At 35.2% G+C, this 12,885-nt stretch overlaps 3 protein-coding genes across 4 annotated transcripts; 1 reads left to right on the top strand and 2 right to left on the bottom strand.

Moving 5' to 3' along the window:
• The first annotated feature begins 1,499 nt into the window (after window positions 1–1,499).
• LOC106307015 (myosin heavy chain, clone 203) lies at window positions 1,500–6,880 on the top strand. 2 transcript variants are annotated; one of them, XM_013743842.1, is made up of 19 exons: window positions 1,500–1,627; window positions 1,725–1,945; window positions 2,054–2,147; window positions 2,229–2,337; window positions 2,412–2,450; window positions 2,553–2,636; window positions 2,737–2,798; window positions 3,007–3,109; window positions 3,268–3,408; window positions 4,063–4,131; window positions 4,226–4,282; window positions 4,355–4,606; window positions 4,697–4,780; window positions 5,042–5,125; window positions 5,323–5,433; window positions 5,532–5,602; window positions 6,020–6,214; window positions 6,308–6,401; window positions 6,469–6,880. In XM_013743842.1, the coding sequence occupies exons 2-19, from the start codon at window positions 1,885–1,887 to the stop codon at window positions 6,724–6,726; spliced, it is 1,968 nt and encodes a 655-aa protein (XP_013599296.1). In that variant the 5' UTR covers window positions 1,500–1,627; window positions 1,725–1,884; the 3' UTR covers window positions 6,727–6,880. The 2 variants fall into 2 exon arrangements, with proteins under 2 accessions (XP_013599296.1, XP_013599295.1); XM_013743841.1 differs by having other exon boundaries at window positions 4,355–4,615.
• A 64-nt stretch (window positions 6,881–6,944) lies between these two features.
• Window positions 6,945–9,103, bottom strand: LOC106302518 (endo-1,4-beta-xylanase A). The gene is made up of 6 exons (XM_013739010.1): window positions 8,987–9,103; window positions 8,764–8,815; window positions 8,520–8,689; window positions 8,347–8,448; window positions 7,470–8,261; window positions 6,945–7,350 (listed from the first exon to the last, which is right to left on the bottom strand). Exons 1-6 carry the CDS (start codon window positions 9,101–9,103, stop codon window positions 6,961–6,963), a joined length of 1,623 nt encoding a protein of 540 aa, XP_013594464.1. The 3' UTR covers window positions 6,945–6,960.
• A 2,690-nt stretch (window positions 9,104–11,793) lies between these two features.
• LOC106302517 lies at window positions 11,794–12,438 on the bottom strand. Its single transcript, XM_013739009.1, has one exon. The coding sequence runs from the start codon at window positions 12,436–12,438 to the stop codon at window positions 11,794–11,796; it is 645 nt and encodes a 214-aa protein (XP_013594463.1).
• Window positions 12,439–12,885: the final 447 nt, after the last annotated feature.

Here is a 12,885-nt window from a genome sequence, read left to right as displayed (position 1 = left end):
CCCAAACGGTCGAATGTCTAAAGAAAGAATTCGAAATGAAAGACTTAGGAAAAACTAAGTTCTGTTTGGGACTGCAATTTGAGTATGTGGATAATGGAATCCTTGTGCATCAAAAGACATATACTGAAAAGATACTCAAGTAGTTCAATATGGACAAGGCTCATTCCTTGTCGAGTCCTATGGTCGTAAGGTCCTTAGACCTTGAGAAGGATCCATTCGGACCAAGGAAGCCGGACGAGGATATGCTCGGGCCGGAAATACCTTACCTAAGTACCATTGGAGCCTTAATGTATTTGGCTAGCCATACTAGACCAGACATTAGTTTTGCCGTGAGTTTACTGTCTAGATTCAGTTCATGTCCGACACTTAGGCACTGGAACGGAATAAAACATCTGTTCAGATATCTGCAAGGAACAACTGATCTCGGATTGTTCTATACCGATCGGCCAAGTGATAACATGGCCGGATATGCAGATGCTGGGTACTTATCTGACCCACACAATGCTAGATCTCAGACATGTTATGTGTTTATACATAGTGGGGCTGCAGTAAGCTGGCGGTCCACAAAACAAACCTTAGTGGCAACATCATCTAATCATGCCGAGATCATAGCCATGTATGAAGCAAGCCGAGAGCTTGTGTGGTTGAGGAACATGACCGGCCATATTCTTAAAGAGAGTGGCTTTGCCGTGGGAAAAGAAAAGGAAGAACCAACGATCATCTATGAGGACAATGCAGCTTGTATAGCTCAGCTCAAAGATGGATACGTTAAGGGAGATAGAACAAAACACATCTTGCCTAAGTTCTTCTTCACCCACGACCTGCAGAAGGCTAAAGAAGTCGAAGTGGTTCAGGTTCGGTTCAGTGACAATTCGGCCGATCTGTTCACTAAGTCTCTGCCAACCTTAACGTTCAGAAAGCTGGTTCATCAGATAGGAATGCGCCAGTTGAAGGATCTTCAGTGATGCCTTCATCAGGGGGAGTGTCATGTGTTGTACTCTTTTTCCTGTCTACGGTTTCCATTTTTTCCCCACTTTGGGTTTTTGGTTTTCCTAGAGAGGTTTTAATGAGGCAACGTCGTGCATGATACAAACTCATATGGTTATAGCATCCAAGGGGGAGTGTTATAAATCATTATGTGGATGGCTCATAACCAATAACCATGTCTAGGCCCAGCCGTGGCCTTGTCCAAAGAGGAGAGAGAGTCGGCGTCCAAGAGGAGAGAGAGTCGGCTATGTCTTGGCCGACTTTAGATTTTAGGACGTTTTCCATTTATCTGTTTTAGATCTTTTCTTATTTCATGTTGTATTAGGTTTTGGATAATTTCCTTTTTACTATACTTTATAATCTTTATATAAGGAACCTGTATTACTCATTAATAATACGGAGACAAATTCTCCATTGTTTTACAACAATTTGGAGTTATAGAGTTTCTTACTGATGCTTCGAGAGTAAAAAGTTTTCAAAATAAATAGTCATTCGGTTCAATTATCTTCCTCGTTTACAACTCTCCAAACCAAAAAGTAGGCGAAGACAGAGAAATTACAGAATATCCCCAGAGAACATAATCTGACGAAGACATTTTCTGGTCAATTCGAAGAAGAAGAAGAAGAAGAAGAAGAAGAAGGTATGTACAATCCATTTCACGCTCAGATCCTCGTTTCTTCTCTCGATTCAATTCTTAATTTTCTGAATCTCATCTTCTTAAATCCGTTTGTTATTAGTTACTGTTCAAGATTCCCCGAATGTTCTTCCTTGGCTTCGAATATCAGTAGGGTTCCGGATTCTGATTTGACTTTGATTTCTGGGGATTTGGTTCTTGTCTCTTCCAAACCAAGCAAGTTCAACTTTCAAAGTGCTGTTGAAATCTGCTGCGTTTCAAACATGGATCATAATCTAGATGAGAACGAGAGCCTAAGGGCTCGGGTTATACAACTCGAACATGGTACGTTTCCTCAAATTCTGCTCTAAATCTCTTGTTTGCAGTCATTTAGACCTTGGAAATGCTTCGAGGCTTATAACAACTGTTTAACACTAATTGTTTTATTACCAGAGCGTAGTGAACTACAGAAAGATATTGAACAGTTGTGCATGCAACAAGCTGGACCTAGCATTCTTGGTGTGGCTACTCGGATGCATTTCCAGAGGTATCTCTTGTTCTACTTAGATTTCTAAGTTTGTTAGTCAGCTCATTGAAAGATACCCTTTTTTGTATTATACTCTATTAGGACAGCTAGCTTGGAGCAGGAGATAGAGGCCTTAAAAATGAAGTTGGCTAATTGCTCAAGGGAGAAACACAATCTTCAAGAGGAACTTGCAGAAGCTTACCGGGTCAAAGTGCGTATTCTTTTAAGTTTCTTAACTAAATTGTTTTGGATTTTGAGAATGTTCCTCACAAACTGTCTCTTCAGGCTCAGTTAGCAGATTTACATGCTGGAGAAGTAGCAAAGGTCTCTCCCTCCTTTCAGAATAGTTTTTAAAAAAAAATTTTAAATCAGCTTTATTTGGTAGAAACACATCCTCCTAACATCTAAATATTCTCTCTCTTTCAGAATATGGAAGCAGAGAAGCAGGTTAGGTTTTTCCAGGGCTCGGTGGCAGCTGCTTTTTCTGAAAGGGATAAATCAGTTATGGAGGTATGAGAGAATTCCATCTCTGTCTAATGGAAAGGCAAATTTTATTTCAATTTTTTTTTCCTTTTAGTATACTTGTTGATGTTGCCCTGAATTTAACTAGGCTGAGAAAGCTAAAGAGAAAGCTGAAAGGATGTCAGAGAAACTTAATGAAATTGAAATGCGGTAATTGTGATCCTGTTCCCTTTCCCTTTCCATTGAAAAGAGGGTTATATTATCCTTTAAAGAAGTGTTGTTCTGAATCTCTTTAAAAGCCTTGTTCTAAGCGGTGCGTCTGAATGTGAACAGACATACAAATTACATTATGCTTTCCCCTAGCCTTGTCTTACTTATTTATCTCGCCCTTGTTTGGTCCATGGTAATCGTAAGACAGGTTAGAAGAACTCAGCTCCGATTGTCTCGTACAGAAGAGACTAAATGACACTTTGCAAGCTGACGTGGCAAAACTTGAAGAACAGACTAAAGTCTATGCAGAGGTAATTACCCGTTCCTGTATAAATATAATTTATGCCTAACAGTCTTTAACGTTTTCTTCTTAGAGTCCACAGCTTCCGATCTTTATAGTTTACCTCCCTATTAATCTATCACGCTTTTTAACTTTATGATCCTGGTCTTTCTCTCTCTCACTGTTCAGGTGATTGAGAAGTTCTATGATATTCGTAAAGCTTCGCTCTGTGAGTCCCTTGAAGTGAATTTGCATGACAAATGTGCAAGTTTATTGGATGATCCTAAAGAATCATGGACTTTTAATGATCCCTCAACATCAGAATATGTAGTAAGTTTCTGAAAACATCTCTTACCCTTTTCTGCATACTATCTCTAAGCTAAGCTACTTATTTCGCCGTTTGAGTGTTGGCATTCTACCGTTGGCTGCTAAAGTTGGCTCCCATAGTTTTTCTTAATTAGTACCTCTGGATATCAGTAAAATGAGTTTTATGGAAAAAGATTGGATAAGGTAGTTATATTTGTATGATTTCCAAAAAGTACAGATAGTAAACGTCAAAACTTAGTGTTTACCAAAGTTGTAGGAGTCTGGTTTGTATGGTTTGAGAATAAAGTTAGTGTTTTAACCAAACATCTAAATAAATTTTCCAATATCGGTTCTTGTGACTTTGTAAATCAGGAGTGACTTTAAATCAGGATTCAGTAGTGACTTTTGTTTTTGGATTATTGAGAACCTTGATAATGTATTTGAATGCAAAGGCAATCTTTATAATAGATTCTACTGTACTTATTCTGAATCTAGGATAAGTAGATCATTCAAAGGAAATGTAAGTGTACACTTCGGCAAATAAAAAAAGATGGGAAGTGTTACAAGAAATATGTGTGTGCTTAGTTATAGCATAGTTATGTCACAAAGCATTATTTGTTAGATTACTGCGGTTGTTTGTTGTTTCTCTCTGCTATTTGAACAACTCTAATCAGACAGGCTGCGCTTGAAGGAGAGTTGGGGAAGGTTAAGAAGACTGTGGATAATCTTAAAAGTAAACAACGAGTTGTATGTACCCTTTCGTTCCTCATCTGTTCTTCTTCAAATAACTATGAAACTAGATACAGCATTCACTAACGTGTGACATTTGTTACACCACCAGGGCTTAGAAATTGAGAATCATTTGAAGAAGAGGGTTCATGCCTTGGAAAAGAAGAATGTGGGTACTTAATGCATTATAATTATTGTGTAAAATTATTTGCGGTGTCAGTCAGTATTAACTTCCTTACAGATTGTTGCAGATGGGCTGATTGTCGATGGAATTGCAGATGTGCGCCATCATCATTCTCAATTGAGGGACTACATCATTAATTTACTTAATGAGGAAGGACTATACATTAAATCGATTTTCGAAGATCTAGAGGAAAAACTTAAACTTCGTTCATCAGAAATACAGAATGTAGTGCCACTGCAACATGATTTGAAGCCAGACGAATCTGAATGCCGGGATGTGCATATAACCACAGCTGTTGATTCTTGCCAAGTAAATAAGGTCTAATTGCCGGAAGATATTTACATCAGCTTATGAATCGTCAAGATTTTTGTTGTAATAGCGTTTCTCTTCCTAATGCAGCTCGAGGAACCTAGTTTTGCTAAAATCACGGCTGAAAGTAGGGCTGATGCATCTGAAGCCCTTGCACAAGCATTACAAGAGAAGGTTATATTCATTTCTTAGTGATAAAAGCAATATACTATTTTACTATCGACCCATGATGTATTAGTGGAGAGGACTCGTAGCGACATCATGTATTAGTCTACAGTGATTTCCATCGGCCCTTTTTTTGCTGACAATCAGCATCCAATAGCATGCTTTATCTTATATAACGTAAAGTGGTTCGAGCTGTATTTGAGACTTGATGATTATTCTCTTACAATTATCATGATTTTTGTTGTAATAGTGTTTCTCTTCTGAATGCAGCTTGAGGAACCTATTTTCACCAAAATCGCCGCTGAAAGTAGAGCTGGTGCATCTGAAGCCTTTGCACAAGCACTACAAGAGAAGGTTATTCTCATTACTTAGTTATAAAATAAATAATTACTTTCCATGATACACTTGTGAGAAGATTCATAATGACATTGTATCTCATGATGAATGTTGATTAGTATTCAATGCATAATGGAAGAAACAATCATTTGGTCTCTTTTGTTCCTTTATGCTGTCATACTGTGTGTTTTTATCATCTTTTCGGATATTGTTAGGTTGGAGCTCTTTTACTTTTATCACAGCAGGAAGAAAGATATTTACATGAAGAAAATATCAATGCAGCTCTCCAACGGAAAGTAGATGAGCTTCAAAGGAATGTCTTGCAGGTCTCTTCTTCCTTCATTTAAGTAGTTTCAAGGTGTTGAAATGAAAAAAAAATTGGCGTGTTTGACTCAGTTCTGAAACATGTTGAATATTAATGTAGGTTACAAACGAAAAGGTGAGAACCCTTATGGAGTTAGCACGACTACGACAGGAATATCAGTCGCTAAAAGAGTACGATACCATCCTGTACTTATAATTTTTTTATCTATCAGAGTTGTCCTAGTTTTCTTTGCTGGTGATTACATGTTCGTCTTAGACAACTATCTTTATCATTGACTGTTTCGGCTACTTGAATTATATAGTAGTGTGTGCCAATAATGTAGACGACCAGAAGTGTTAATGATACAGAAGGTTAGGGAATTGCACGTTCTGCAAATGCTCTAGGCAGACTTTCGAAATTAGTTTGCCTCTATCTTCTGTTTCAAAGTCAGTGATTTGCTATTGTAATGCTGTTTACTCGTACCTGCCATAGTAGTGACAATTCTCGGTGATGATAATAAAGCCAGAAAAATTATTTGTGTTGTAAATAGAAATATGTTATATAGAGTATAAATGAAACGTTGCTCTAAAAACCCATATCCTTTTCAGCAAAATGAGTGGTACAAGAGATGGAGAAGCAACGGAGAAAAGTGGCGGTATGGTTATGAGCAATGAGAAAGAGGGAAGACTAAAGAATATGTGGAAGAAGTCTTACATAAATCGTTGGATTGACCCAAGTTCAAGAGAAGGCGGAAGTCACTCGAACACTGAAGCAGATCATGCTGGTAACATTGATTATGCCAGGTTTGTCATCCTACTTTTACATTGGCAATGTGGCGTCTTTTGTCTGATCATACTGTGAAGAATCTGTGATCAAAAACGCTATTGTTTTGGCAGAATGAATGTAGAATACGCAGCTTTAAAAGAAAGCCTCGAAAGCATGGGGCACTTGACTACTTCAATCCGCAGGCTTCGTCTAGCGCTCTTGAAGGTAATTTCAGCAAGAGTTTTCGGTTCCTTCTTGTTGTGTCAAATTTATAGTTGTTCCTATTGTATAGGTAAAGGAGACGAATGATACTGAAACAGCTGCGAGAACTTGCGAAGTAGCGATTTCCAACATCCTTGTGGAGGCAACCCATTTAAAGACCGCCCTTGGCATCTCCATACCCATTAGCTGGTCGGCTGAATCAGACATGGAATCAGTTGCTGATGGTGAATCAAGCTGTGATAAGACGGATTCTGTTTCTGCTGCAGGGTTTGAGATGGTGGAGCTTGTTATTCTAGCAGCCGAGATACTGAAAGAACAACACAACTGAAACTCTTTCTTTAGTTTCCATACAGGCATTGTGAGTTGGATATGTGCATATGATTTATGGAGAAACTTATCATAAATTTCGAATCTTTATTAGTCGTCAGGTTGGTTTAATACTGTGGATTCCATGAGAATATAATTTTGATTGGGTTGTTGTTTTTCAGCATTCTAATAAGAAGAGAATAATACATTGTATAGTCCCTTTGATGGGATGATTCGCAGTGATATGGTTCGGTATTCAAACATCAAGTTCAAGTTGAACCACTTGGAGTTGACCCGACTCCGTAGTTACCTCCAAGCTGAAGGTAGTGGAGAAGTTCTTCATCGATGGATTAGTTACAGTAACTGTGTAATGTCCATGCAGCAAGGAAACCTCTGGAGAAAAGCCAATGATTCGACTTTGTTCTTCATCATTATGTTCGTGGTATTCAACAGGAATCTCTGCAGGTTCTTGTTGCCACTCTTGGAGCAGCTTGTCAATGAGATCTCCTGCTTTTGTGTTGTTGAAATCATTGTCGGCAAGAGTTAACTTGTTGAAACCTGACATCTCAGGCCCCGCATATAAGATTATGCCTTGGACTGCAGGATGCGAGTAAGCTTCTCTCAGAACCTCCTCCATGTATTTAACCTATCACAAAAAGAGGACCATGGCTTGCATGTTATGTTATGTAAGTTAAGCTCAAAAGCCAAACTAGCCCAAGTGTGAATTGCAGCCAAACTAGCCCAAGTGTGAATTGCATGTATTACCTGATCCGGGCACTTGGGCATATCAACCTCCGTAAGCCAAACTGGAAAACCCAGAGAGCCTAACGTATCTAAAGCAGATCTCATGTAAGGCAAGTTAGGCTGTGCTGGAACAAAGTGAGCTTGTGCTCCAATCCCTCCTTTGATATTCATGTTTCCTGGGTACGAAACAATCTCTTGCATCTTATTCTTCACGTTGATCGGGCTCCCAACTCCTTTTGCATACTCTACGGTGTTGTACTCGTTTATGAACAATGGTATATCAGGATCAATCTTAGAGGCCAAAGAGTAGATCATAGCTGAAGCGTTTTTCCCAAGCATGTCCTCGTAATAGCTGTAATGCAAATTCTCATTAATCACATCCCATCCAATTAACCTCCCTTTATATCTCTTCATAACTGAGTTCATTCTGTTGAGAGTCACATTTTTAAGATCGTCAGGATCAGTTATCGACTTAACCCAAATTGGCTGCCATTTCTTGTCGTCCCACAAAACCGTATGTCCCTTGACAAGAATCTTGTTTTCCTCGGCAAGCTGCATCATTGCATCAGCCAATGTGTAGTTCTCTTGGCCTCGCACTTCCTCAGTTGTATACCATTTCATTTCATTTGTGAAGGAAGTTAGTCTAAACCGTGACACAAACCATTCTCTATAGCTATCACTTTCCAAGATTCGGTAGTTCATAGCACAGCCAAGGAGGAACGATGGTCTGATCTGTTTTATGGAAATGAATGATCCTTCTACTGGGCTTTTGTTCTGAAAGCTCAGTTGAAATCTCACCTTGCTCTTTCGAATCTGCGTTTCACAAAAATAGTTAAGACCTTGGGTTTATTTCGAAATCTAGTTTTTGTGTTTGTGTTTTCATTTTTTATTTTATTACCTTTTCAATGACTTGGTCTTGCTGGAGTCTCCACTGTGTTTTGTTGAACCGTTGCAACCTCACGTTTTGTACACTTATCTCTGCGGCCGCTGAGCCATCACTCTGGTTTTTGTAAACCCCTCCTTTAGTTATGAGATTTCTACAAATAAAGACACAATTATATACAATTTTACCTTGAAGAAAATGTCGACAGGGGCCGAGACATTGACGATAAAACCGCCTTTAAGCAAAGACCAGCATCCGTTCTTCGCCATAACTTGACCTCCATCAACGTATCTGACATTCTTTCCCCTCAAAGTTATTCTTACTGCTCTTTTCTTCTCATTCCTCAACTTTACCCAAGCTGGATCACATCAATTCAAGAATATCAAATGATAACTTACTACACACGAAACAAGAAACCAGTTTTTTTGTTACCAGATATGCTGTATATGTCCCCTTTCTGAAACTTTTCCGTTTTCTCCATTTCCTTTGATCTTCAATTCTTGGAATCGTTCTCCAGTATTTATAGTTTGTGGAAGCTCCATGAGGCACTTCTTATGATTTTATAGAGATTAAAACATTGTATTTTCTTGGAAATATATAGTTTTATATGTGTTCAAAAAAACAAAAAAGGTTTTACAGAGTTTTAGTTATGTACCTCTGATTTTAGAGAATGATCGTAGGAGAAAGGATGCATGCAAAGCCCTGGACCCAGAAAAAGAAGAATAGAGATAAAAACCACGAAGTGGAAAACGCCATTGTTGAATCTCTTCATCTTTTCTTGTGACAACTAAAAATACCCAAATAGATTATCCCTATATAAAGACTCCTCTGAGATTCAACCAGTTTCTTATTTAGTTTTATTAAATATTATATAGCACGCAAAAGTTAAGTTGTTTATAAAGTGTGATTTCTAATTAACTGCAGAGAAATAACTATATGTTCATTTTTTGGTCTTTATATTTATTTATATGTACTCTGAGAACGTACAATACAAATTTTATAGATTAATAATGTTGCAACTATGATAATTTATTTATTTATAAAGTTATTAATTCTCAGAAATGGTTATAAGTTTTATATTTGAAGTATATTTTAGGAAAAATTAAGAAGAAGTATTGATTTTAAAGTATATATATATTGATACAGTTTTATTAAATTTTGGTTGTTTTTATTCGGTTATTTGGTTTATAACTATGTACATTAAATATAAATCTATTTCAGGAGTAAAATTAAAAAAATAACATCAAAATATTTTAAAATGTATAAAAAATTAAGATGAACTTCATTGTGATTAAAAATAAACAATACAATGTTTTTCACATTTATAAACTTTATATAAATTAAATATTGATTTACATTCATCCCATATATTTACATAAATTTTAAAATTTTTTATTTATTATCCTATTGGATTGTATCATATTTTGCATCGGTCCAATTCAAAACTCAAAAATATATTAGTTCTCATCTTTATTAATCTATCAAATATTATTTATATAGTTTCTACTGTATTTCTCATGTACCCTTAAAACTTGAACTCTGGACCATCGGCCCATAGTCTCTTCAAACATTTTGGATTCAACTTTTACCAGTTATGGTTTACGGAATAACACTTTATATTAAAAAAGATTAGACCCAAAGTTATGAAAAACTAAACATGTTGCACTAAACATTAAACTACAAAATTTTGAATATATATATATATGTATATATATATATTCTATTTTAGATAGATTTGTCAAAATTATTATTTATTTTCATAATTAATATTTTGGTTTTAAATTATTCTTTTGTAAATAACAGTTAAAAATTTCTCAAAAATATAAAATATTTTAAAATTTATGTAATATGACTTTAGAAATATATAAGCCTCATTAGCTTTGATGACTATAGTTATATAACTACTATTAATGAATTAAACACCTTATCATTCTAATTAACACACAAAAAAAGAAGGTGATCAAAATAGTTTTAATAAAAAATTTAAGCCATTTTTATTTTATACTTAGGTTTGCGTTTAGTGATTAGTATTAAGAGTTTATTTTTCCAGGATGGAGTTAGGATGTGTTTAGGGTTTGGAGTAATTTAATCATTTTATCTTTTAATTAATGCTGATTTAGTCACTTTAATCATTTTATCTTTTAATTAGTGCTGATTTAGCCTCTAACTTTATTTTTAGTCAAAATTAATGTCAAACAATATTAAAAATATAAAAACATTTATGTTTACTATAGATTTATGTTTTACATAATAAATAAACTTTTTTTTATTTCTTTTTAATTGTGACCCGGGCATTTTTTTCAAGTATAGTTCTGTTACGACTAACTTAATATATAATGTATAATTCAAACAATAAAAATTAAAAGCTTATGAACTTTCGAACCCATCTACACTTTCTTTAATTTTGGTGTCTATTATTTTTATTAAAATGACATATATCCAAGTATGACGAACTATATGAAAAGGGTAATTCTCTTAGATAGACTTTTTTAAGTTTTTGTCACAAAATAGACCTCAAAAACTAAAATGACCTAAATATCATTTTTTATTTTGAAAATTTTAACTTTTTTAATTTATTTTTAAACCCTAAACCCCACCCCCTTAACTCTAAACCCTAATGTCTAGATTAATCAACCCTATGGGTATAAGTGTATATTTACTTCTTTTGATAAAACATTTAAGTCTATTTTGGTCATTTTTATTTTTAAGGTCTATATTTGTGACAAAAACTTTTGTAGGTCTATCCTAGGGAATTTCTCATATGAAAATATTTACTAATCTAAAAATGAAAAATAAAACTAAATGTAACTAAAATAATTAATTATTTTTTAACCTAAGTAATACAAACAATTATTGTTACATTTTGAATAATAGATGCAATTCACTACTCTGAAGAAGAATAATAGAAGTTATGTGAATTATTATATTTGAAATAACATGTCTAACTAATATAACACTAAAATAATATTTTATACAAATTTAAGTTACTTTTATACATATAATTAGAAACTAATTAAAATATAAAAAATAAATGAAATTAAACTATTAAATAATTATTATGATTTATCTATTTTATAAATATTTATATCTGTACATGTGTCACATAGTTAATAGGTTGCAAGAACAAGTCATTTTTTTTGTAGGAAAGTTATTTTTTTGATAAAATGTGAAATTTATTGATCTTGGTAAAAAAACATTTACAAGGTTATGAAAGCCTAAAAGTTTACAAGGCTAAAAGAGCTAAGGTTTATATTCTTCCTATGTATTTGATGTAGCCATGAACCATCTTTGCATCAGCCCAGCAAGCTCATGACCAGCTTTGTAGCGCAGCGAAGTGATTCTGTTGCGGATTGCCTTGTCGATAGTACGGATCAGTTGATCTACCGAGCGAAAACCTGTGCGATTGTCTTCTTTGGTTTCTCTCCTGCCATATGTGGTATATGGAGGTTTGAAAAACCATTTTCAGCAAGATCCGATCAAGTATTTTTGCAGGTTGTTTGTGTTCACTAGTTGCAGAGAGCTCGTCCAGTCCGGGTCTGTTATGTTTCCACTGAGTCTGCTTGCCAGCTTGTCACAAGCTGTGTAGGAGTAGCGACATGCGAAGAAGACATGATCACGCGTTTCATCTTTCTCCCCACACAGAACACAGCTCCGCTGTATGCCCCAAGCTCTCATTCTATCACCTGTGGATAATCTATTTCTGACTGCCAACCAGACAATAAATGTGTACCGCGGTACTCCTTGAGTGAACCAGACAGCGCGACTCCAAGGTACCGTAGCCTTCTTTTCTCGAATCTGCTCCCAAGTTTTAAGAGAAGAGAACCAGGGCTTGAAGTCATCATCAGAATGCTTCCATAATACCACGTCACTGCCTTGCTGAGCATCTGGTATCGGTTCTCTCTGAATGCGTTCATGCAGTGCGTGATAGTGTCGCCTTCTATGACCTCTAACATTCCACTGCTCGTGAGAAACTACCTCACAGACTCTAGCATTACAAGGTATGCCTAGATACTGAGTACCGACAGCGCCAGTGATGTCAATAAGTTTTCCAAGCTGCAACCAATTATCAAACCAAAAAAACGCTGACTTCACATCCTTAACCTCCATCCGAATGAATTGATACGCAAGAGGTCGAAGCTTCAGTAACTTTCTCCAAATACGTAGGAAACTTATTGAATGATTGATCTGAAGACATGTACATGAATTTCAAAACAATTTATTTTAAAATATTTAAAGTCTTTGTTAGGAAATATAATATTTTTATTAGGATGATGATGGTAAAACTTGGCTTTTAGTATTTTTTTTTTCACTGAACTCTGTTAATTTCCTTTCACATAACAATACCATGAACAGTGAGATTGAATAACACTAACATTTGATAGCACAAGAAATTAATAAATTAAAATAATATAATTTAAAGTATTTTAGAAGAATGACTACAAATACTCATAATCTAAACTTTCAAAAACAATAATACTCATAATTTAATAATATAAGAATACATCATTGAATAACATTATAATTTAAATAGAAGCTTAATTCCATAAAATTTAA

The sequence above is a fragment of the Brassica oleracea genome, chromosome C7 (genome assembly GCF_000695525.1).
Source record: "Brassica oleracea var. oleracea cultivar TO1000 chromosome C7, BOL, whole genome shotgun sequence".
NCBI classification, from domain to species: Eukaryota; Viridiplantae; Streptophyta; class Magnoliopsida; order Brassicales; family Brassicaceae; genus Brassica; species Brassica oleracea.
This window is presented reverse-complemented; position numbering and strand designations above follow the sequence as displayed.

Excerpts from the sequence above, each read along its gene's own strand:
- LOC106307015 (XM_013743841.1), top strand. The coding sequence starts at position 1,885 with ATGGATCATAATCTAGATGAGAACGAGAGCCTAAGGGCTCGGGTTATA. Across the intron at positions 2,148-2,228 it reads ACTCGGATGCATTTCCAGAG|GACAGCTAGCTTGGAGCAGG; the intron begins GTATCTCTTGTT and ends ATACTCTATTAG. Across the intron at positions 6,215-6,307 it reads GGTAACATTGATTATGCCAG|AATGAATGTAGAATACGCAG; the intron begins GTTTGTCATCCT and ends TTGTTTTGGCAG.
- LOC106302518 (XM_013739010.1), bottom strand. The coding sequence starts at position 9,103 with ATGAAGAGATTCAACAATGGCGTTTTCCACTTCGTGGTTTTTATCTCT. Across the intron at positions 8,262-8,346 it reads AAGACCAAGTCATTGAAAAG|ATTCGAAAGAGCAAGGTGAG; the intron begins GTAATAAAATAA and ends TGTGAAACGCAG. Across the intron at positions 7,351-7,469 it reads TGCCCAAGTGCCCGGATCAG|GTTAAATACATGGAGGAGGT; the intron begins GTAATACATGCA and ends TTTTTGTGATAG.
- LOC106302517 (XM_013739009.1), bottom strand. The coding sequence starts at position 12,438 with ATGGAGGTTAAGGATGTGAAGTCAGCGTTTTTTTGGTTTGATAATTGG.